Below are 22,627 nucleotides of genomic sequence, written 5' to 3'. Positions count from 1 at the left end.
ACGTGGTTAGCTTATGTAATGCAATAGTCATTTCAAACAAGCCGTTGCTGATGAAGGCTGTCTTGCAAAGGCCAACATGTAATCCAGGAACAAAGTAACATTGAACATTAGTGCCCCCTACTGGTGTACAATGAGCTATTTAGTGCAACAAGGAGCCCACACATGCAAGCATGTTCGCAGTACAAGGACTTGCATTTCTCCAAGCAGCTCTCACTCTTTGGAGGAGAGGAAACTGATACAGACTATTCCTTACAAACTACAAACTTGCACACTGCTTCTCTATGGAAAGGACTTTTCCCCCTATGTTGGACAAGGCATTAAGAAGGATAGAGGACTCCAGCAGGCTGACTCTACACTTCATCATGCACTACATCGGCATCAGCAAAAAGCCCTCTGAAAAAACTCAGACTTGCAATTCACCTTGTCTGCATACCACATGCACCACCACCACAAGTGTTTAAAGGAGGACACTTAAGGTACTCCAGATTTGCATGGGATGAATGCCATGATAGACTGTACCCATTCTGTTCAAGTTTTTATGTATATTTGGTCTTATTTCCCTTAATTACAATTGCAACATTTAAGAACCTCCATAAAATGGTAAATCCCAAATTTCTTGTTGATCTCATCTACATTGTTGTAATACTCTTATTTTATTCCTTGCTGTATTTAAGACAACTGCAGTCAGTCTTTACAGTGTAAATTGTCTCATAGTAAGTAACCTGAAGGATTTATCTGTAGTTACCTGGGATTAATAATAAAATACTAAACAAGCTCCCTCAGGTATATTAAATTTAAGTATTTGAAGCAAGGAGGTGCACATGTGGTGCATGTGTAACTTGTCTCTTAGGTTCTTAACTGTGAAAACTAGTCAGAGCTTACCGCTTAATAGTGAAAATATGACTAAAAATGTAAAAGACAAATTGCTGTGTAGCCTGACTTCTGTAAAGTATTTAAAGTATTCTCTTTTTGTAACTGTTCAGTGTTCAGTAATTTGTATACAATAATAGTTTCTCTATAATGTAATCTTTAGAAATCTAGGAGTGCATAACATGGAGGTGGAAACATAACATGTCTAACCAAGGTAGAGTATCTTCAAAAGTCTGAAATATGAAAGCGAGGGCTTTGACTTCTCTCTGAGATGCACTCTCAAACTTACATTTTTGTAGAAATGTTGGGTGTTATCAGGAGTGGTTTGGCTTGTAAAACTGTTGTATAATTAAAAATGCAGGTTTTGGATTTTCAAAATGAAGTTCTTGTAAAAGGGTAACAAGGGAGCTGCAGTATTGGTTGATGGTAGAATTTCAATATTTGAACCATAATTGAGAAACTCACTCTTAAGAAGTCAGGAAGTATTAAAGAAAATTAAAATTGAGAAAAATGTTTAGAAACTGACAGCAAAGAAACTGCAGGGATGAAAAAACCTGAAAGATTAAGTGGATTGTCAGTTTCTTAACCATTGCAATTTATATTACAGCTGCTTTTATGGCATCTAGTCTCAAATATGACAACCTTTATTTTATGTAATTATGTTACAAACAGATATGACTGTATGGACCAGGATTCCTCCAGGAAATGAAACAGTGGGAGATGAGAAACTTCTCTCCAGCATAACTCTGGCCTAAAAAGTGCACAAATCTGTTTCTCACTCCTCCTTTTTTTTTTTTTTTTTTTTTAGTTGCTTGAATATCTTTGTCATCTACATATTGATACTACATCCCTTACACCGTGTAAGACAGGGGTTCTCAAACTGGGGGTCAGGACCCCTCAGGGCGTCGCAAGGTTATTACATGGGGGGTCGTGAGCTGTCAGCCTCCACCCCAAATCCCGCTTTGCCTCCAGCATTTATAATGGTGTTAAATATATAAAAAAGTGTTTTTAATGTATAAGGGGGGTCGCACTCGGAGGCTTGGTATGTAAAAGCTGTCACCAGTACAAAAGTCTGAGAACCCCTGATGTAAGAGGAAAGGGAATTAGATCTGTACTATCCAGCTGCCCCTTTGTAGTGTTGTTTTTCTCTTTCTGTTGCACACATCCCTTGATCTAGAAGGTAATATATAGGGGAGTACACAAATAGCTGAACTCTACCTCCCTGAGCTAGTTTTTATCCGGTGAAGCAGGCATATAGAGGAGTTACTGCCCATAACCAGCAATTTTGATCAAGTAACCCTAGCAATTATCCCAGCGCTTCCTCTCCATACTTCATGTAACATGCCAACTGTTCCACATGCACTCTTCAGGCCATTCCTCTTCCTGAAGTTCTGATGGCGCTATGTGAACTTTGAACTTGATGTACCCAGACTGCAAGATTCTAGCTTCAGCAAACAAGATCTTATCCCCAGGGAACTTCATTCTGAGGCTTGCCTTGCCACTGTGTACTCCACAGCAATAAAAGTTCTCAAGAGACCTAGCATTTATTTCTTGGTTCCCTTGTAGGTTGAGGTACCTCCAGTCTCTTCTGAAATTCTCAGAAGACCTAGACTATTGTTTCAAAGCTAGCTTCTTTCATTTCAGCTTCTCTTTCAGTTCCATCTAAACAGCATTTGAGCACCATTGTTGAAATCCTGGTCCCACCGAAGTCCGTGAGAGTTTTGCCACTGCTTTCAGTGGAGCCAGGATTCAACCTCACGTCTGTCCATTTTAGGGTACAGAGAACACATTTTCCTGCTTCTGTTCTTAAGAATGAACTATTTCTAGTCCTGTATGGTCACAAGCTCTTTTTTTTTCCTTCCTCAAGAGTTTTCTCCACTTATGCAGGCTTTCTAAGGAATATCTGCAAATCTGAGGGGAATATATTCTTGAGTTGCATGTATGTTGTCATCAGGTGACTGGTTGAGGAGAGATGTCTTTTCCTTCTGGCCAACAGGGGACTGACCCCTTTCACATTTGCTTCCTAGGCATTCCCTCTATTAAAGATAGAGCTCTTTAACAGCTAGCCACTGTAACAGTTAATCTGCATAGGTCCAAGAGAGTAGAACTACAGGCTGAGATTTTAAACCTAAATTTTCATCTCTGCTCTCCGAAAGAGGTCTTATTTCAAAGGGGCTTTCTATAGGCCAAAGAGCTGTGTGGGAGCATTCCTCATCCTCCCTTGATTTTTATGGACAAGGTAATCATCTAGTTAGGAACCTATCCTCAACATCTTAGGTGGAAATCACACAATTTCTCATCTCCCATTGTATGCTATCATAGAGGTTAAGCTCAGCAGTTCAAATTACTTGGGGAAAACTCTAATTGTAGTGGGCTGGAGAGTCAATTTCCATCATTCAGTCATATTTAAATATAATAATTATAGCAAACTTAAACATTTCACCACATCTTTGAATATGGCACTTCAAGAAGTGGCTTATCAATGAAACACTGTGAGAAATGTTCTTTAAAATTAACTGCTGCTTACCAAACGTGAACTTGGGAGTTCACATTTTTCCAATACGCAGCAGTCACTAATTAGAAATAACCCTTGTGAAAGTGGTGCACTGCTTCCATCCAGTAATGTTGACCCCTTGCTTACCTTTAGATTGTTATATAAACCAGGTTTGCTCAAAGGACTGTCCATTGTTGAAGTGCATTATTCTGACATTTTACAGCAATTGAAATAGAACCTGTGATGGAGCATGAATAATGCCGTAATGCACAATCCTTTCGGCACTCCCAGGAGGTGTTCGTGTAAATATAGTGTACGCATATGTAATGCTCTCTGTTTACTGATTGTGAAACCATGTAATACAGGTTGTTGTTGGCTTATGCTGAAACTTCTTGAAAGAAGCCCACTTTGAAAATGTGTTGCTGTTGAAGCTAATAGTAGGATTCAGGTACTGTCTTTCAAAAGTTCTGTATCTAAAACTTGTTTTAGGACATGCATAGGTGAACCCTACTCTAAAGTGTTACCTCTCGTAGTGTGTGATGTCGCTTTCGGAAAATTTTCAAGTAGTCCCATAAACTTAAAGTGTCTGTACCTTCTCTTTGCAAAAAAAAAAAAAAGAAAAAGAAAAAGAAAACACCTCAGCTTAAGTGGAATTTGTTAGGCAGACAACCTCTTCCTAATTTTGGTGTCCTCTGATGACAGCTTGTGTTTAAAAACTGATTTGAATGGGTAATTTTTTAAGTTAACTGTGAATCAAATTACTTTTTTCCACTTGTTAGATGAAACTAATATCTTAATTTGAGAATTATTGTGTACTTGTCTGTTTGTTAAAACTGCTTTTTTCCTGTATATTAGACAGAGGGAAGGGCCGCCAGAGGCAAGCCATTTTGGGAGAACACCCTTCATCATTTAGACATGATGGCTATGGTAAGTTACATGGGGTGACAGGTGGTTCATGGCTTTTAGTTTTTTTATGGTGGAATTACAGATATTTATAGGTTACAGGGTTCTCAAACTTCATGGCACCGTGACCCCCCTCTGACAACAAAAATTACTTCACGACCCCAGGAGGGGGGACTGAAGCCTGAGCTTCTCCAAGCCCCACTGCCCTGTGCGGGGGCTAAAGCCCGAGCCCCACCACTCCGGGCCGGGGGGGCCAAAGCTGAAGTTCAGGGGCGTCAGCTGCAGGCAAGGGGCCTGCAACCTGAGCCCGGCCGCCTAGGGCAGAAGCCCTTAGGCTTTGGCTTTGGCCCTAGGCAGTGGGGTTTGGGCTTCAGCCACAGACCCCAACAAGTCTAAGCCAGCCCTGGCAACCCCTTTCAGAGAGGGTCCCAACCCGCAGTTTGAGAACCGCTGGCATTGAAGTATGGTCTACATAATTTTATACCTCTCTAAGCTTCTTCAGTTTCAGTACTGCTGTTGCATAGGTGCCAGTGTCAATCCATGTGGTGTTCGTGATGCTTGTGATATGACGAAACCTGTTGTGTTTTGCACCTGGAACCCTTCTTTTAGGGAAAAGGGTTGTTTGGTTTTTTGGTTTTTTTTTTTTTTTTTTTTTTTTGCTTCCCAGTTCAAATTTATTCCCTTGAACAATATCCTCTGTAAGTTGCCACCATGCTAGACAGTGACAAGGGGATAAATATCTGCACCAAGATTTTTTTTTTCTAGACAGCACAGTACATACAACTTAGTAACTGATACCTGTAGACAGTGTGTGTTACCTGAAATAGTTTCAGGAAAATCTTTGGAGCTTTTTGAGACCTTCATTCAAAGCTACTAGTTGCAGTTGTTGTTTCCTTTCTAATTATCCATCTTGTCGTTGTTTGTCTGCAATTGGTAGTATGTGATTAATACCTCTGGGGAAGAGCTTTGGAATTATTGCTATCGCTGTTACAAGGTTCAGTCAGCAGGTGAACTCAGTTCTATTAGGGTATCTAGTATTCTGTACCCCAACATATGCAGTCCATCTTCATCATCTTTAGTGGTCTGAAGGCAGAGATCTTGCTTGGATTTCTGAAATGTTACATAAGTCTCACATGCAAGTTAAGTTTTTATTTATTTTTTTGGTCATCTTAATCTCCAAAAGTCAGTGCATTTTGTCTTGCTTTTTCCTATGCAGATGTATTGTACAGTACAATACAGGTTAACTTTCTCCCAGGGACCTTCAAGCCTTGAATTCCCACTACTTCCATTTGCTGTTCGCTGTTAGGAAAAAAGGGATACAAACATGCCCACCCAACTTAGCTGAGTCCCCTTTCTCCTCTCAAAGAAAATTTTCCCACCCTCGGAAAACAAAGTCCTCTTTCTGCTAAGTTCATATGTGATTTTTGAACATTTTGCTCCTCTGGTTTCTGCTCTCAGTGGGCCAGCCTGCAGGGTAGGCTCCTTGTATCATATCTCCTGCCTGGGAGAAAACTAAACTGTTCACAGACTTAGGCCATATCTGCACTACAAACTTTTTATAAAGCCACCGTAGTATATCACTTGTATGCATGCAAACTTGGCTCCTTGTGTTAGCACTGCACTTACTCACTAGATGTGCTTGTGGCATTACCCAGTGCAATGCACCATGGGTTGGTATCCCATTGTGCAGCTCGCCACCTCCAGCACACTGTCTTTGTGAACTTCTGGCAATGCATTGTGGGGCAGAAACAAGTTAGCAGGCATGACTGGGAGCAAGGGGTCAGCTGTCCAGCATGCACCTTTCTCATGATGTCATCTATGTCCCTGATTTTTCACACCTTTTTTAAAATTCCCACAAATCTGTGTGGCCTTCCTCGCTGTCCACCATCTCTGACAGAATCATGGAGCCTGCACAACGCAACACTTTATTGTCATGAGCATTGCAAGGACCGGATGCACAATTTTCTGGTATTTGCAGAGTCACAAGAAGGAACTGAATCAGCAGGGAACAGAACGATTTGACAGAGGACAAGTTGCCGTGAGACATAGCTAGCAAGAGCCAGTTCATGGAGCAGCTGCAGATGATGAGTGTCACTTCTGGGCCCAAGAAAAAAGCATTGACTGGTGGGATCGCATCTTAATGCAGGTTTGGGATGATGAGCAGTGACTGCAGACCTTTCGGATGCATGAAGCCATATTCCTTGGTCTGTGTGCTGAGACTGCCCCAGCCCCTCCAGCACAAGGACACCACTGTGAGAGCTGCACTGACAGTGGAGAAGCAAGTGGTAATTGGACTATGGAAACTTGCAATGTTGGATTGCTACCAGTCAGTGGGAAATCATTTTGGAGTTGAAAAATCCACCGTGGGGGCCATTGTCAGGAAAGTCTGCAGAGCCATTAATTGTCTACTGCTACGCAGGACTGCTCCTTCCCCCGGTGAACCGGGAGTGCTAAAGGAGTTGGCGGATGTGATTGCAGAGCCATTGGCCGTTATCTTTGAAAACTCATGGCAATCGGGGGAAGTCCCGGATGACTGGAAAAAGGCTAATGTAGTGCCCATCTTTAAAAAAGGGAAGAAGGAGGATCCTGGAAACTACAGGCCAGTCAGCCTCACCTCAGTCCCTGGAAAAATCATGGAGCAGGTCCTCAAGGAATCAATTCTGAAGCACTTAGAGGAGAGGAAAGTGATCAGGAACAGTCAGCATGGATTCACCAAGGGCAAGTCATGCCTGACTAATCTAATTGCCTTCTATGACGAGATAACTGGCTCTGTGGATGAGGGGAAAGTGGTGGACGTGTTGTTCCTTGACTTTCGCAAAGCTTTTGACACGGTGTCCCACAGTATTCTTGCCAGTAAGTTAAAGAAGTATGGGCTGGATGAATGGACGATAAAGTGGATAGAAAGCTGGCTAGATTGTCGGGCTCAATGGGTAGTGATCAATGGCTCCATGTCTAGCTGGCAGCCGGTATCAAGTGGAGTGCCCCAAGGGTCGGTCCTGGGGCCGGTTTTGTTCAATATCTTCATTAATGATCTGGAGGATGGTGTGGATTGCACCCTCAGCAAGTTTGCAGATGACACTAAACTGGGAGGAGAGGTAGATACGCTGGAGGGTAGGGATGGGATACAGAGGGCCCTAGACAAATTAGAGGATTGGGCCAAAAGAAATCTGATGAGGTTCAACAAGGACAAGTGCAGAGTCCTGCACTTAGGACTGAAGAATCCCATGCACTGCTATAGACTAGGGACCAAATGGCTAGGCAGCAGTTCTGCAGAAAAGGACCTAGGGGTTACAGTGGACGAGAAGCTGGATATGAGTCAACAGTGTGCCCTTGTTGCCAAGAAGGCCAATGGCATTTTGGGCTGTATAAGTAGGGGCATTGCCAGCAGATCGAGTGACGTGATCGTTCCCCTCTATTGGACATTGGTGAGGCCTCATCTGGAGTACTGTGTCCAGTTTTGGGCCCCACACTACAAGAAGGATGTGGAAAAATTGGAAAGAGTCCAACGGAGGGCAACAAAAATGATTAGGGGACTGGAACACATGAGTTACGAGGAGAGGCTGAGGGAACTGGGATTGTTTAGTCTGCGGAAGAGAAGAATGAGGGGGGATTTGATAGCTGCTTTCAACTACCTGAAAGGGGGTTCCAAAGAGGATGGATCTAGACTGTTCTCAGTGGTAGCAGATGACAGAACGAGGAGTACTGGTCTCAAGTTGCAGTGGGGGAGGTTTAGGTTGGATATTAGGAAAAACTTTTTCACTAGGAGAGCGGTGAAGCACTGGAATGCGTTACCTAGGGAGGTGGTGGAATCTCCTTCCTTAGAAGTTTTTAAGATCAGGCTTGACGCAGCCCTGGCTGGGATGAGTTAGTTGGGGATTGGTCCTGCTTTGACCTGAGGGTTGGACTCGATGACCTCCCTTCCAACCCTGATATTCTATGATTCTATGACTCTTGGCAATGCGCTGCACATAGGGGATGGATTTGCAGCACTGGACTCCCAAACTGCAGTGGAGTCATAGGAGGCCTGCACATCCCTGTTTTGGCACCAGTCTACCCTGCTACAGAATACATCAATAAAAAAGGCTGCTACTTTATGGTTATGCAAGCATTGGTGGATCACTGGAGATGTTCCACTGATGAGAGTGTTGGCTGGTAAGGGAACGTGCATGACACACATCTTTAAGAACACCGGACTGTTCAGAAAGCAATGTCAGGGATATTCTTTCCTGACTGGCAGATTACCATTGACAATATTGAAATGCCATTAACAATCCTGGGAGACCCAGCCTACCAGTTCCTCACCTGGCTCATGAAGCTGTACACTGGCCACTTTAACAGCACCAAGTTAAAATTCAACTACCAGCTTAGCAGGTGCAGAATGACAGTTGAATGTGCTTTTGGTAGATTGAAGGAACGCTGGCGTTGCTTACTCACAAGATTGGCCCTCCATGAGAAAAATATCCCCGTGGTCATAACTGTCTGCTGTGTCCTGCATAATATCTGTGAAGCAAGGGGGAGAAGTTGCTGCTGGGGTGGAGGGCAGAGGTGGAGCAGCTGTCTGCTGAGTTTGAATAGCTAGGCGGAAGGGCTATTAGAAGAGCTTAATGCAGAGCTATACAGCTAGGGAGGCTTTGAAAGAGCACTTTAACAGTGAACCATAGTAATGTGTTTTGGTGTACTGTGATCTATCTGCCCCTGCTGTTTTGGAGCCTATCAGGAATTGTGTGGTGTCTGGTGTACCTCTATGAACATAACACTGTCAATGCACCTGTTAATGTTGTGGTGTTTGCTGTACATTTATGATTATTACACTGTTTGTCACTGAGCTTCTGAGTTGTCTCAGACTACAATAACCCGGGGTGCTTTCAGTACCACCAGCCATTCTGGAGCATGTGTGTGAAGTAATCAAGAGGAATTATTTTCCAAACACTAGAATTGTACAGAGTAATGAGAACAGTGCAGAAGAAATTCTGTGCAAGTTAAAAGCAAATACATTAAAAAAAATCATAAATTTATGGAAACCTGCTGGGACCCTGGGGCCTTTCTCCTCTCCGTTCTTTCCATCTCCCTGGAGACTGCAGCATTCATGCTCCAGGCCCTCTGCTCACTGTCGTCTGCAGCACTGGCATGCAGGATCTTACTGAACATGTCTTCCCAAGTCCTCCTCTTTCTCCTCCTTATCTAGCTCAGGCATTCCACAGATGTGGAGGGGGAACCCCTTAAGGCTACAAGGCAGCAGCTACAGATTAAATGCACAGAGGTACCATTGTCAGTATAGTCACAATGAAAAGTGAAAGTTAAGATTCAGAACTCCCTTCCCTTACTCCCCTGAAGTTTTAAACAAGACATGCTGATTGACACTTCCGAATGCTTGTGCATGACACCACTCTTAGCGCCAGCCCTGGTGTGTAAGGCCTGCCAGGGGCAAGGGAAATGAGGGACTTGCTCAGTTGCATGAAACTGAGTATAGGGCTATGGGAGTGGCACCATTTCCACAGGCGGTGGTGGTTTTTGATGATATCTCACTCCTGAGGGTGACAAAGGAACAGAGCACAGCTGCTGCTTGGGTCCCAAAGCATTGCCCATATGCCACTAGCCTGTCTATTGCAACTGTGCCTGCCAAAATTATCACCAACTGGCGCAGGGAAGTATCCCACTGCAGAGGAAGAAATAAGGCCGCTATCCCTAGAAACCTTTGGAAGAGGATTGCAGAGTACTTCCATGAAAGTTTCATCGAGATCTGTCAGTAGCTGTGTCCTGTTGAGTTGGGGGATGCCGTAAGTACATCAATGTAATGGGAAATACATTTACACACTTACCCGAGATTCCATCCCTTGCGTCAGGGTCATCCATGTTCAACTGCCAGGACTGACCGGACTGCGGTGGCATCCCAAACAGGTCCTGGCTTGCAGCATAGCTGAACCCACCGGTCGCATGTCCCCGTCCTCTGCTACCTTCTTGTCCTCGTGGACATCCAGGCTCCTCAGATGTATCCACAGTGGACTGTGGGGTGGTAGTGGGGTCTCCGCCAAGTATGGTATCCTGCTCTCTGTAAAAGTGGCAGGTCTGAGGCTCGGCACCGATCAACTGTTGGTCTCCCTGGCCTTCTGATCTGTCTGCCTCCCTTCCTTTGCTTTCATGCAGCACTGCTGCTAGTCCATGTCCTATCCCTTCTCCGCAATCCCTGGGCAATCTGCTTATAGATGTCCACATTTCTATGGCTGGTCTGGAGCTGTGCCTGCACAACTTCTTCTCACAGGCCCAGAAGATCTAATATCTCCTGTGTACTCCAGCCAGGTGCGTCTGGAGCCAGCATGGTCAGCTGGGCCGTTGCACACAACAGTGGAGAGCAGCTAGGTGTGCCTGGCCAAGCTGGACAATCAGGAATTTGCAGAGATTCAAAGGGGGGTGGGGAGAGCTTCTGGTCTCCATAATACCTGGGCAGTGAAGTTCACAATTATGACCAGAGTGGTCAGTGTTGGACATTGCAGGACAGCTGCTGGAGGACTGTTAGGGTTGACATAGGTAACACAGTGTCTATATTCATGCTACATTTACCTCAGTACATCAACCACAGCTCACCTCTGCTCGGGGAGGTGGTATTACTGTGTCACCATAATGGAGTCCCTACATGAGTGGGAGATAAATTTAAGCATAGACACATGCCTTCTGTCAACCTCGCTTTGTAGTGTAGACCAGGCCTCAGAAGAATGGAGACCTCCCTAGCACCCTAAAGGAAACTGTTGTTAAAGCCCCTGCAAGCTAAAATGTGAATGAAAATGATTCACTGAAATACTTCAAGTACCTTTTATAAGTGTTTTGTGTCAGTGCAGTAAAGTGTGACCATTAAAACATTGATTTATGCAGTTGAGCCCACTGTGAAATTTGTCACATTGCTTCATGAAAAATGAGTCTTTACCTATAGTGAAAAACAAGGCAGCTTTTATTTGTATTAATGTAGAGCCTTAAATATGCATGTTGCTTATGAATTAGTTGGAGAACCGTTTGAAGAAAGACACACTTTCCCTGCCTTCCACATCTCCCCAGAAAAATTGAGTGTCTTGCCTCTGAACCATTCCAACCTTGCCTGGCCTCAAGCTAGAATTTCAGACTTGGATTTCCCATTGTGGAGGCATGACACTCTGCCAGTAGACTACTAAATTGGCCAGACAGCTTATTTAAGAGAACCTAACTTTTTCTTGCAGGGGTTTTTTGTGTGCTGTGTTGGGAGGAGTGTGTTAAATGGGTCAGTAGTGGTAGAGGGAAACTACCTATTATGGTTCTGATGCTGCAGTTTGTGGTGGGCGGTTGTGTCTGCATCCAGCAAATTTCAGCAGTAAGGCCTGCATGAGATGCAGTTGCTGGATTCAAATATCAGGCTTGTCCTCTAAGGGGCAAACACATTAACAAGTAACCTCTAAGAGTACAATAGCCAGAATTCTTATTAGAATATTCTTTGCCGTTCGTGCACTTGACAGCAGTTCTGTTGTTTCACTGAGTTGTCAGCAGGGGAGAAACTAACTGAACATCAAAACCACTTAAACATTGAGGAAGAGCCCGTGAGGGTGGAGAGGAGGAAAATAAACTGCATGATCTGCTTCTTTCTTCCAGCTAGAAAAAGGAATTCAGTTAGTAAATTACAAAGAATTCTTAGTGGATAGTGTCCCTTTAAATCAAGTATTTGTATAGTGGAGCATTAATAGACTGTCAGTAAACGAGGCTTATGCTGAGTAGTGTTAACCTGGTCTCTGTCGTTTCTGTAGGGTCCCATGGCCCTTTGTTACCCTTACCAAGCCGGTACCGAATGGGATCTCGGGATACGCCAGAGCTTGTTGCTTACCCACTACCCCAGGCTTCCTCCTCCTACATGCATGGTGGAAACCCTTCTGGCTCAGTTGTCATGGTTAGTGGGTTGCATCAGCTAAAGATGAACTGTTCGAGGGTCTTCAACCTGTTCTGCTTGTACGGAAATATTGAAAAGGTAAAACATATTTTATTAGGAACTTCGAAGCTGCTACTAAACCCAACTCCATCTTTCTAATGTTGAAATTTAAGGGCTGCGAACAGCTTATTTTCTAGACATAGTTATTGATACCAGGGAAAACTTTAAGTTGGCACGTAACAACTTTCCAGAAGAACTTGCAAAATTCTTACAGTAATGGTTTCCTTTGAACTGCATTGTCACTTATTCCTGAACTATTTTAGGTAAAATTTATGAAGACTATTCCAGGCACAGCATTGGTAGAAATGGGTGATGAGTATGCTGTGGAAAGAGCTGTCACACATCTCAACAATGTCAAGTTATTTGGGAAGAGGCTTAATGTCTGGTAAATATGCAATTTATCACACTGGCAGTTCACTTTCAGGTGTGCATTGACTGCAAAATCTCAGCCCCCTATTGCTACAACAACTGATTGACACTTCACAAAAATTTTCAAATAATTCAGTTGGAATAAGAATCTAAGGTGGTAAATAACAGTTACAAAATGGGGCATCAAAAATGTTTTTGGATATTCAAGCTGTAAATCTGTGAGAGATAAACCAGATGTACATGCACTATGCAATTTTTAACGGTACAACACACACCTTGGTAAACATACTTGACTTAACGTACAAAGACAATAGCTAACTTTGACAGTCATTAATGAAAATTTTTTGGATAGCCATATCTGTGAACCCTTCTCCAAGCGTTAAACAAGGGAATCAATACTTTTTTCACATTGCTGCAAGTGCGTGTCCTCTGTTCTTCTTGCCTTGAGACTCCTTATATTAAAAGTATGATTATGAACAGCTTCAGTCAGAATGGGGGGTGTTTCTTAACTATGTATCTTTAAATTTCAGTGTGTCCAAGCAACACTCGGTAGTTCCCAGTCAGATATTTGAGCTGGAGGATGGGACAAGTAGTTACAAGGATTTTGCCATGAGCAAGAATAATCGCTTCACCAGTGCTGGCCAGGCATCCAAGAATATAATCCAGCCACCTTCTTGCGTGCTACATTATTATAATGTACCCCTGTGTGTGACTGAAGAAACCTTCGTAAAGGTAGGAAATCAAAACTATGGTTGCATACATTGGTACTGGGAATTACACAGTCCTTCCCTGTACTTTGAATAAGGAACAGTTGTGGTAACTGAATGGTAACAGTACTGATGTTTTAAGATGGAGCCCATTAAATGCTATGTATGAACAGAGGCCCCTGTATTTTTGCAGTGCTTAGCATTGCTCCCTTTATGGAAAATCTATCCAGTTGAGCTGTGAAAAGATCTTTGTACTTCTGTCTCCTGAACCTGGAAATATGACAACTTTAACAAACAAAATGTGAGAAGCAAGAGCCAGAAATGAAGACCTTAGTGCATGGTGGTATGAAGGGTAGGGTGCAGAAAGGAGAGATGGTAGTGAAGATAAAAAATGACTGTAGATTACAAGGGATGGCTGAGAAGTTAACTTGGGATTTCCTAATTTTTTTTAATGGTTGCTCAGTCATTTCTTATCTCTCCGTACCTCAAAGCTACCTCCATGCTTCCTATGGGTAATTGTGCAAATATTTAGCCATGCTATAAATGGTTTAAAATATTTATTTTGGTAGTTTTGTTTAAAATTCCAACTACCTTATTGTGCCTCAAATAAGGTTGACAAGCCAGTCAATTGACCTGTCAAATAATGTCAATTGAGCACCTATTTGACTATGGTCACATATTTCAGTAGGAATGCCCTGATGTAGGCGGTGGCCTGCCTTTTCAGTTGCATCATGGTACCATCTGTTAGCAAGTGTATCTAAATGTCTTGATCACACACTTTATTGCATGCTAATGCCATCTGTTTGGGGGAAAAGGTGAACTAACTGAAAGTTAAGCATCTTGATTGGCTGGAGTCTTCTAGAACAAACATTGTGTGTGTACATACACAAATATTGGTCAAATAGTTTGTCTTTCTTGCTTTGTATACCTGGCCACCAGTGTACATGCTGGTTGACAGAGCACAATAAATAAGTTCAGACCTGGTCCCTGCCCCAAAGAGTTTACAATCTAACCTGACTAGATGAGCATACAGAAATTAACTCTGAAGGGAATGATGGGGGAAGAGGAGGGCTCAGTCATTAGACCTCCTCCCAACACAGAAGATTTAATTTCATTTTTTTTCTTTTGTAACTATTCATTTTTAAATGTTAATTTAACATTTGCTAGAATTTGCTGAAATTATTTCAGTTTACAGAACTTCATTTCATTGGGTTTCACTTTTTTCTGAGTTCAAATAATTCAGTTAAGTAATCTTTTATTGTAATTAGGCATAAGTATCTAAAGGGTTAAGCCTATTGAAGACCATAAAGTCTCTTTTATTACTATAGTTATTGTTCTAATAAATTAGTGCTTTAAAATATTTGACCATTTTTGACAATATTTAACCTGTTATTTTTGGACAGGTCAAATGCCCAACCCTAGCCTCTATCTAACTTAATGAATATTTTATTATATTCTGGTAGTGCACAGAAGCCCCAATCAGGACTGGCCCCATTGTACTACCTACAGTACAAACTGAGGTAGATGCAGTCTCTTGTCACAAAGACTACATCTACACTGGAATAAAAGACCCATAGCATGGCTGCAGCTGGCCTGGATCAGTTGACTCAGGCTTGTGGGGCTAAAAATTTTGAGTGTAGACATTTTTAGCTCCGCAGCCCAAGCCCCATAGCCCAAGTCAGCTGACCTGGACGAGCTGCGGGTATTTAATTGCTGTGTAGACGCACCCAGAGAGCTTACAATCTAAGCATGTTATAATTCTCCTGAATAACTTGTCTTGAAAATTACTGGAAATTCTCTCTAGGCTGAATGCTTTTTGTTTTGGGTGCCTGTCCTCCCAGATAGTCAGCAAGTAGCATTTCGTGTTAGAAAATGTTAATTTTCCCAAGTTTCTCACACATCTTTTACAGCAGAAGGGATCTTAATTTTTTTCCTTCAATGTGCTGTTCCACTTAAAAATGCAGAGAATACTACCCTAAATAAAATTCAACTCTCGTTGGTCGAATACAAGAGTTTCTAAGCTAAGTGTCATTAGTCACTTCTTCAGTATTTGGGAATAGGCATTTCAATCTTAACCTTGGTCATATTTTCATCTCTTCTTTTATTCCTGTGGCAGTTGTGTGATGACCATGAAGTTCTCACTTTCATCAAATATAAAGTGTTTGATCCGAAACGTAAGTAAATATTTGTTTTTTAGATAAAGTTCATGTTTTAAAATTACTTGTTCTGGGAGCAAGAAGGTCTGATTCTCTTATTCTACCAGCTTCTGCCAAAACGCTCTCTGGTCTGCTGGAATGGGAATGCAAGACAGATGCAGTGGAGGCTCTCACTGTACTTAATCACTACCAGATAAGAGTCCCAAGTAAGTCATTCTATTTAAGACTTTTTACAATAAATTGCTGTTTAAAAAAATGTATTTCCCTCTGATTTCCCCCACCACCCTTTCATATTATATCTTTTCTATAAGAAGTGTCTCAGATGCAAATAATTCTGTGAAATCTGCAGCTTGATAAAATAAAGATGTCCTTTGTGATTTTCCTTCATTGTGCTCCAGTGACAAGGTTCCTAACATGTATTCCTGTGCTAAGAGCTTTCCAAATAATGAATGCCAAGATTTCAGTTGACTACAGGAATGCTGACAAAAATGGAGGTCCTTTAGAGTCTAGTTGAAAAACTCGTAATATCTGTAATAGGGATGGAATATGCTCAAATGGTTGAGAACCACTGGATGCTCAAACTGATTTCCTATCACAAAGCTTGTTTTTGTCTATAGCCATGCTCTCAGAAAGGGAATAAATAAAACTATTGTAGTCAAAATAAAATCTACTGTCTGACTTAATACAGCATTCTTAAATTTCCCAAATGAAAATAAATGGAGAAATCTAACCTGTATATTCTCTGATAACCCCAGAACTCAAATATTGGCCGATTTAATGACGTCTAAAAATTTAATTCATTACACCAGTGAGGGGCTTTCATTCAGTTTGGGATTGTAAATATACAACCTGCTGCTCTAAACAAATAATTCTTATGCAGGTTTCACCTCTTCTAAGTAAGAAATCATGGGGCCAAGTAAATCCAGTTTCGTTTCAAACTGATAGGAAATGAGACTGGAGTTACCTGTATTTCTGTTTAAAATAGTGGGCCAGATTTCTGTGGAGGTCTGGAGTAACTATTAAAGCAAATAGAAATGTTCCAGGTCTCATGGATGTGAGATCACAGTCCGGCCCCGTATCTAAGGTTATTTTAGTTACAATTCTTATTGAAGCTAAAAGAGGAGGAAGTATCTTCCCTGCCATTCTAACAGTTTGAGGCAGTTGTTGCTAATGGAAATGAGGGTTTCAGATATTATGAGTAATGCACTTTTCATTCTTTGATATCTATTTTTCTGAGAGACCTAATGGATAGGAAGGAGGGGGAAGAAAAATGTCCTCTGTCCTTTCATAATACAGAATCAACAAACTAAGGGAAAGACCTTGTTTTTCTTCAAGGTCAACAAAATAATATTAAAACTTGAAGCGTTGACCAACACATACTAAACTAGTATTACCCAAGGTGGGCTGCTCCACTGGAACAAAGCCCCCATGACCTCCCAGAGCTCTAAGAGTGCTCTACTGTAGCAGCCCTCAGCAGCAGAACAGCAGCCTCTGGCAAAGAGAGAGGAGAGATGGTTTGACACCTCGCTTTCCCAGAGAGACGAGAGTTTTCTTGGTCAAGCAAGGATGAAATTGTGCATCCAATTTCCCATTCTACCTTTGACAGCAGTTTCACTTTTCTCCTGCTTGTCACTTTCATTGAACATCCACCTTCTCTTGGCTTAGAAATCACCTTTATAAATGTTGCTCTCATAAATCCTCCAGTGGAGGCCGTTAATAATGGGGGCACTTTTTACTACATACTAGTCAGTTTTATTGGATGCTGTGCATATATGTGATCTAAACTATCATTTTATATGGCAGTCTAGAAAATGCCACCATTCTATAAATAAGCCTTGTTTATTAGAGAACCTATGCCTGGAGGCTTTGGAGTGCCTGAAAAATTAAAACAAAAAAACCCCCAAAACACACCCCTGCTAAGCATGTCAGGAAGCATATGCTCCTTAACTGACAAAATTGTATACAAGAAAGCTTATACTGAATATTTAATTTTGCGCTTGTTTCTCACAGATGGCTCTAATCCTTATACCTTGAAGCTTTGCTTCTCTACTTCATCCCATTTATAGAGAGAAGAAGAAAGCATGTTAGGCGCTACATTCACCTTGATTTGCAAGTTTGAAACTACATTTCATTCAGAAGCTCTGAAGTTGTTGCTCTAATGTTGCCTTGTCTCCACTAAATTCGAAGATCTCCTATCTTGTTTTATAATAAATGGATGTTTCTTCATAAATACAGAACAAATCTTCTCTCCTTGCTTCTGAAGAGTACCTTTGTTATAAACTTACTACGAAAAGTTTGTTTTTCACTAAATTGTAATTAGTACCTACAAGTATTCAACCGCCTTGTAGGCTGCTTATGCACGGATACTGTGTACTGTTCCAAACCTTAAATCTGCAATTGTTTTAATCCAAGAATGAAGTATATTTGCATTTTCAATAATGTTTAAAGGATTAGCAAGTATTTTTCCATTGTAGACTTAATTGGCAAATAGATTCTACATGAAATAGTTCTGTTTCTGGTTACATGTTTAGGTAATTAAGTATGTTGCAATTATTAATACTAAAAATAAGTTTGTATTTATAAAATGTTTTCATTAGGTTAACATTGCGCACATACTGGATTTTGAGTAGCATAGACTTACCTGATTTATATTTTAAAAAAGCTAGCAAAGAAGACCATTATTAAGTCAATTTATATAGTGTGCACTCAAATTTACTTAAAATGGAGATGGTTTTTAAAAACCATTTTCCGTTTGCATTGGCATGATACCATCTATTACTAGTCCATTCTTGGGTATCCTTTTTTAAATTAAAGTTTCAAGCCTCAGTCAATGTGTTCATCTTCATTTACTTCATATGAATTTAAATTCTCAGTGTTCCTGGAATCCTCGTGTATCTTAAGGTTTTCTTATACTGCCATAATTTATTAAAAGGTAGAAGTTTGATCCTGGCAAAATAGATTGACATTGGAGGAAATAAATGGGTTTTTCCCCTTGTAAGAGTATTTAACAAAACATGTCACATCTGGGAGACTGTTCTTAATTCACAGTTGGTATCCTTGTCCATATTGTTTATTTTCTTATGTCTGATTGAAGGCTACCTTTTGTCATGGACCAGGAAAGGAATTATCTTTCCACTTGCACTAGTGTAATCAGGTATAACTCAGTTGAATTCAATGGAATTATGTGGTCTAAAATTAATTAGATCATAATTGGGCCAGTTTTTCTCTGCCAGCTGGGAGAAAATGTTTTCCACTTCCCAATGTGTAGCAGTGTACCTTCTCCAGTCACACTCTAATGTTCTCATTTTATGTAACCGTAGAAGTTAAATGGGAACGACCTCTTGATTGGATCCTCCATTTAGTCTGTCTGCCAGTGCAGGATTATTCATGCAGTACACTTCCTAGTGTTTTGTGCAAACAGTGAGTGTTCCACCTTTCCCTACAGATGAATTCTGCAGCTTAAAGGATCTTCTTGTCAGTCTGCATTTATTGATATTCAGATTAAACTTTCCCCATTCTTAATATCAGGTTAGTTACACCATATGTCATGCCTTGCTGGCCACGAAACCAATAAAATATTTGGCAGCATTTGTACCTAGGTCTAAATATTCCAGCCCTTCCAGTAAAAGGTGCAGCCCACTCCATAAAAGTCCTTGGTTTCTCTTCTATCAGCCTGTCCAGCCAGTAGAAACCTGTTCCTTTCTCACAGTATTCCCTTTAAGAGTTGTTTTAGTTTGCATTTACTATTGGTATCAATGTAGTTCTAGAAGGTGAGATAGTTTGTAGTTTAATATTAGAATAGTGATGCCACTTGATGGGGTTTATGAGGTTTTCAGGATGAATTACCTTAAAGCATTCAGGTTTTAAAAAATGCACCTTATATAATGGTAAAATGACCTCAGTGAACCACCATGTCTAGGTGAGAAGCATCTTCCCCACAGCTGTTCAGCCTGGAGTGAGAGAGAAAAGGAGAGCAGCCTCAAATTGGTTAGTCTCTAAGGTGCCACAAGTACTCCTTTTCTTTTTGTGAATACAGACTAACACGGCTGCTACTCTGAAACCTGTCAGAGGATGTTGTGTCAACTAGCAATCCCTGCACCCTAAATATCTGGGCGGTCTGTGCCTACAGGTATGTTTACACTTCAGTCAGAGGTGTGACTGCAGCATGTGTAGGTCAGAACTAGCTTGGGTATGTCTATATGAGCTGCACTCAGATTGCAGTGTAAACAGTACCCTATGTCAGGAGTGGATCTGAAATCCCAAAGCAGTTCTTCTTTTGAGTGTCATCTGGTCCATCAGCAAGCTGAGAATCAGTTTGATTCCTTATTGCCATTTTGCCATACAACTAAACTGATGCACAGTGGGCACTCCTTGAGCCTGAAACAAGAAATGCATCCATCAGAGATGGTCTCCTTATTCCACACACATGCGTTCTAGATCATGTGTGGTCTGGTTTTTTTTTGAACAGAGATAAAATAATGAGATGTGGCAGGAGGGGGAGTTACGACAGGAGAGATTAAGATCTGTACAGAACATGAAAATGTTCTTGGCAGTCTCCTGTTCTGTCACATACTTGTTAGTTTAGATAAACTGAAGCACTGATAGGTTTCAGAGTAACAGCCGTGTTAGTCTGTATTCGCAAAAAGAAAAGGAGTACTTGTGGCACCTTAGAGACTAACCAATTTATTTGAGCATAAGCTTTCGTGAGCTACAGCTCACTTCATCGGATGCATACTGTGGAAAGTGTAGAAGATCTTTTTATACACACAAAGCACTGATGTCTTGCTGTAATTTTCCTGCCTTTTTTCACAAGACTTATGCCCAAAACAGTGAACTTTGCCATACAAAAGACATATTTTTAAACCATCCACACTCTCGTTGTAAAACACCCACTACTGTGTGTTTCAATGTAGAAGTGAAGGATGGTGCTTTTAAAATCAAGGTTCAGCTATAGACACATTATTGGAGGGGAAAAATAAAATATTGACAGAGAGGAGTTCATCCTGTTTAAGATAATTCCCTTATGATAAAAACAAAACCATACTCTAATCCTTGTTAAGATGTTTTCTTTACATGCAAGGATTAAGAAGGTTTAGGGGTCTTTGACTTCCCTGTGCTGTCATCAAGTTGTAGCTAGGGTTAATAATTTGAGGAGGAAGTTAAAATATGCTGATAGGAAGGAATGATATGATTGAATGTAGTGTCACTGAGTGTCATTTGGGCGGTTTCGGCCTGTGATTGGCTGAACATCTCCCTGGTTATAATTAAATGTAATTTTCTCCTCTTCCTGCTCTGTGAGTTTTATTCCTTGTCTGGTAACGTTTATTTTATTTGAATCTATTATGTCTGAGCAGGAGGCATTCACGCTCTCTCCTACGCAACAGAGCTCTTAAACATAGCAACACCAACACATGAGTTACTGTTTGAACCATTTTCCCGCCCTGGGAAGTGCTTAGAACATCTCTTGCTTTTTTAATCCTTTGCACAGAACATAAATTATCCTCACATCTGCATCCACATTTCCTTCCGTTAGCACAGGGGTTCTCAAACTGGGGGTCGGGACCCCTCAGGGGGTCGCAAGGTTATTACATGTCGTGAGCTGTCAACCTCCACCCCAGCCCTGCTTTGCCTCCACCATTTATAATGGTGTTAAATATGATAAAAAGTGTTTTTAATTTATAAGGGGGGTCACACTCAGAGGCTTGCTATGTGAAAGGGGTCACTAGTAAAAAAGTTTGAGAACCACTGCTTTAGCACTTCACTCTCCTGTTTGTGTTGTAAGCAACATATGGGATGTTTGTTCTGAGCCACCATTTGAAGAAGTGATGTAGTGATCTGGAGAAGTAGAGAAGATTTGCTTTCTGTTCTCCTGACTTTGGCCAATATAACCTGCGTTTGGGCTTAGTTTGCTGTGAATTGTTCCTCTGCTTGAAAACAACAGGAGCCAGATTCTGATCTCAGTTACATGAGAGTGCTTCCATTAAACTTCAGGGAAGTCACTCCAGGTTCACACAAGTGTAACAATGTAAAAATCTGGTTTTGTAAATCTTGAACTAGGGAATAAATCCTCTTTGTGAGTGTGCGTAGACCTCCTGGCAATGGAACGGGTGCTTCTACCTTTCTACAGAACTGCAGGATTTGGTGAGGGCCCAAAGCGACAGTACATGTTCCCTGGAGAACCTGGAACTACAGTACCTGTTTGGGCCTGGCCCTGAAATTCTACTGAAAGCTAGCTCCTCAAGTACTTCCCTCAAGTAAAACCTGAGTGTCTCTGGATTCAGTTTAGAAGCGTGAGCAACAAGGGTGATGTCGTGGTGGGAGTCTGCTATAGACCACCGGATCAGGGGGACGAGGTGGACAAGGCTTTCTTCCGACAACTAACGGAAGTTACTAGATCGCAGGCCCTGATTCTTATGGGAGACTTCAATCACCCTGATATCTGCTGGGAGAGCAATACAGCGGTGCACAGACAATCCAGGAAGTTTTTGGAAAGTGTAGGGGACAATTTCCTGGTGCAAGTCCTGGAGGAACCAACTAGGGGCAGAGCTCTTCTTGACCTGCTGCTCACAAACCGGGAAGAATTAGTAGAGGAAGCAAAAGTGGATGGGAACCTGGGAGGCAGTGACCATGAGATGGTCGAGTTCAGGATCCTGACACAAGGAGGAAAGGAAAGCAGCAGAATACGGACCCTGGACTTCAGAAAAGCAGACTTTTACAACCTCAGGGAACTGATGGGCAGGATCCCCTGGGAGAGTAACATGAGGGGGAAAGGAGTCCAGGAGAGCTGGCTGTATTTTAAAGAATCCTTATTGAGGTTACAGGGACAAACCATCCTGATGTGTAGAAAGAATAGTAAATATGGCAGGCGACCAGCTTGGCTTAACGGTGAAATCCTTGCTGATCTTAAACACAAAAAAGAAGCTTACAAGAAGTGGAAGATTGGACAAATGACCAGGGAAGAATATAAAAATATTGCCCGGGCATGCAGGAGTGAAATCAGGAAGGTCAAATCACACCTGGAGTTGCAGCTAGCAAGAAATGTTCAGAGTAACAAGAAGGGTTTCTTCAAGTATGTTAGCAACAAGAAGAATGTCAGGGAAAGTGTGGGCCCCTTACTGAATGAGGGAAGCAACCTAGTGACAGAGGATGTGGAAAAAGGTAATGTACTCAATGCTTTTTTTTGCCT

At 41.7% G+C, this 22,627-nt stretch overlaps 1 protein-coding gene across 1 annotated transcript in view; it reads left to right on the top strand.

Annotated features, from left to right (window-relative positions):
• HNRNPLL (heterogeneous nuclear ribonucleoprotein L like) overlaps window positions 1-20,687 on the top strand; it is a 39,281-nt gene extending 18,594 nt beyond the window's left edge. The window contains exons 7-13 of the mRNA XM_074949860.1: window positions 4,220-4,291; window positions 12,031-12,248; window positions 12,473-12,594; window positions 13,109-13,310; window positions 15,402-15,459; window positions 15,549-15,647; window positions 17,452-20,687. Coding sequence (XP_074805961.1) covers window positions 4,220-4,291; window positions 12,031-12,248; window positions 12,473-12,594; window positions 13,109-13,310; window positions 15,402-15,459; window positions 15,549-15,647; window positions 17,452-17,507 — 827 coding nt within the window. The 3' untranslated portion in view covers window positions 17,508-20,687. The remainder of the gene's footprint in view (window positions 1-4,219; window positions 4,292-12,030; window positions 12,249-12,472; window positions 12,595-13,108; window positions 13,311-15,401; window positions 15,460-15,548; window positions 15,648-17,451) is intronic.
• Window positions 20,688-22,627: the final 1,940 nt, after the last annotated feature.

The sequence above is a fragment of the Natator depressus genome, chromosome 3 (assembly GCF_965152275.1).
Source record: "Natator depressus isolate rNatDep1 chromosome 3, rNatDep2.hap1, whole genome shotgun sequence".
Taxonomy (NCBI): Eukaryota; Metazoa; Chordata; order Testudines; family Cheloniidae; genus Natator; species Natator depressus.
Note: the sequence above shows the minus strand (reverse complement) of the source record. Positions and strands in the feature narration are given on the sequence as shown.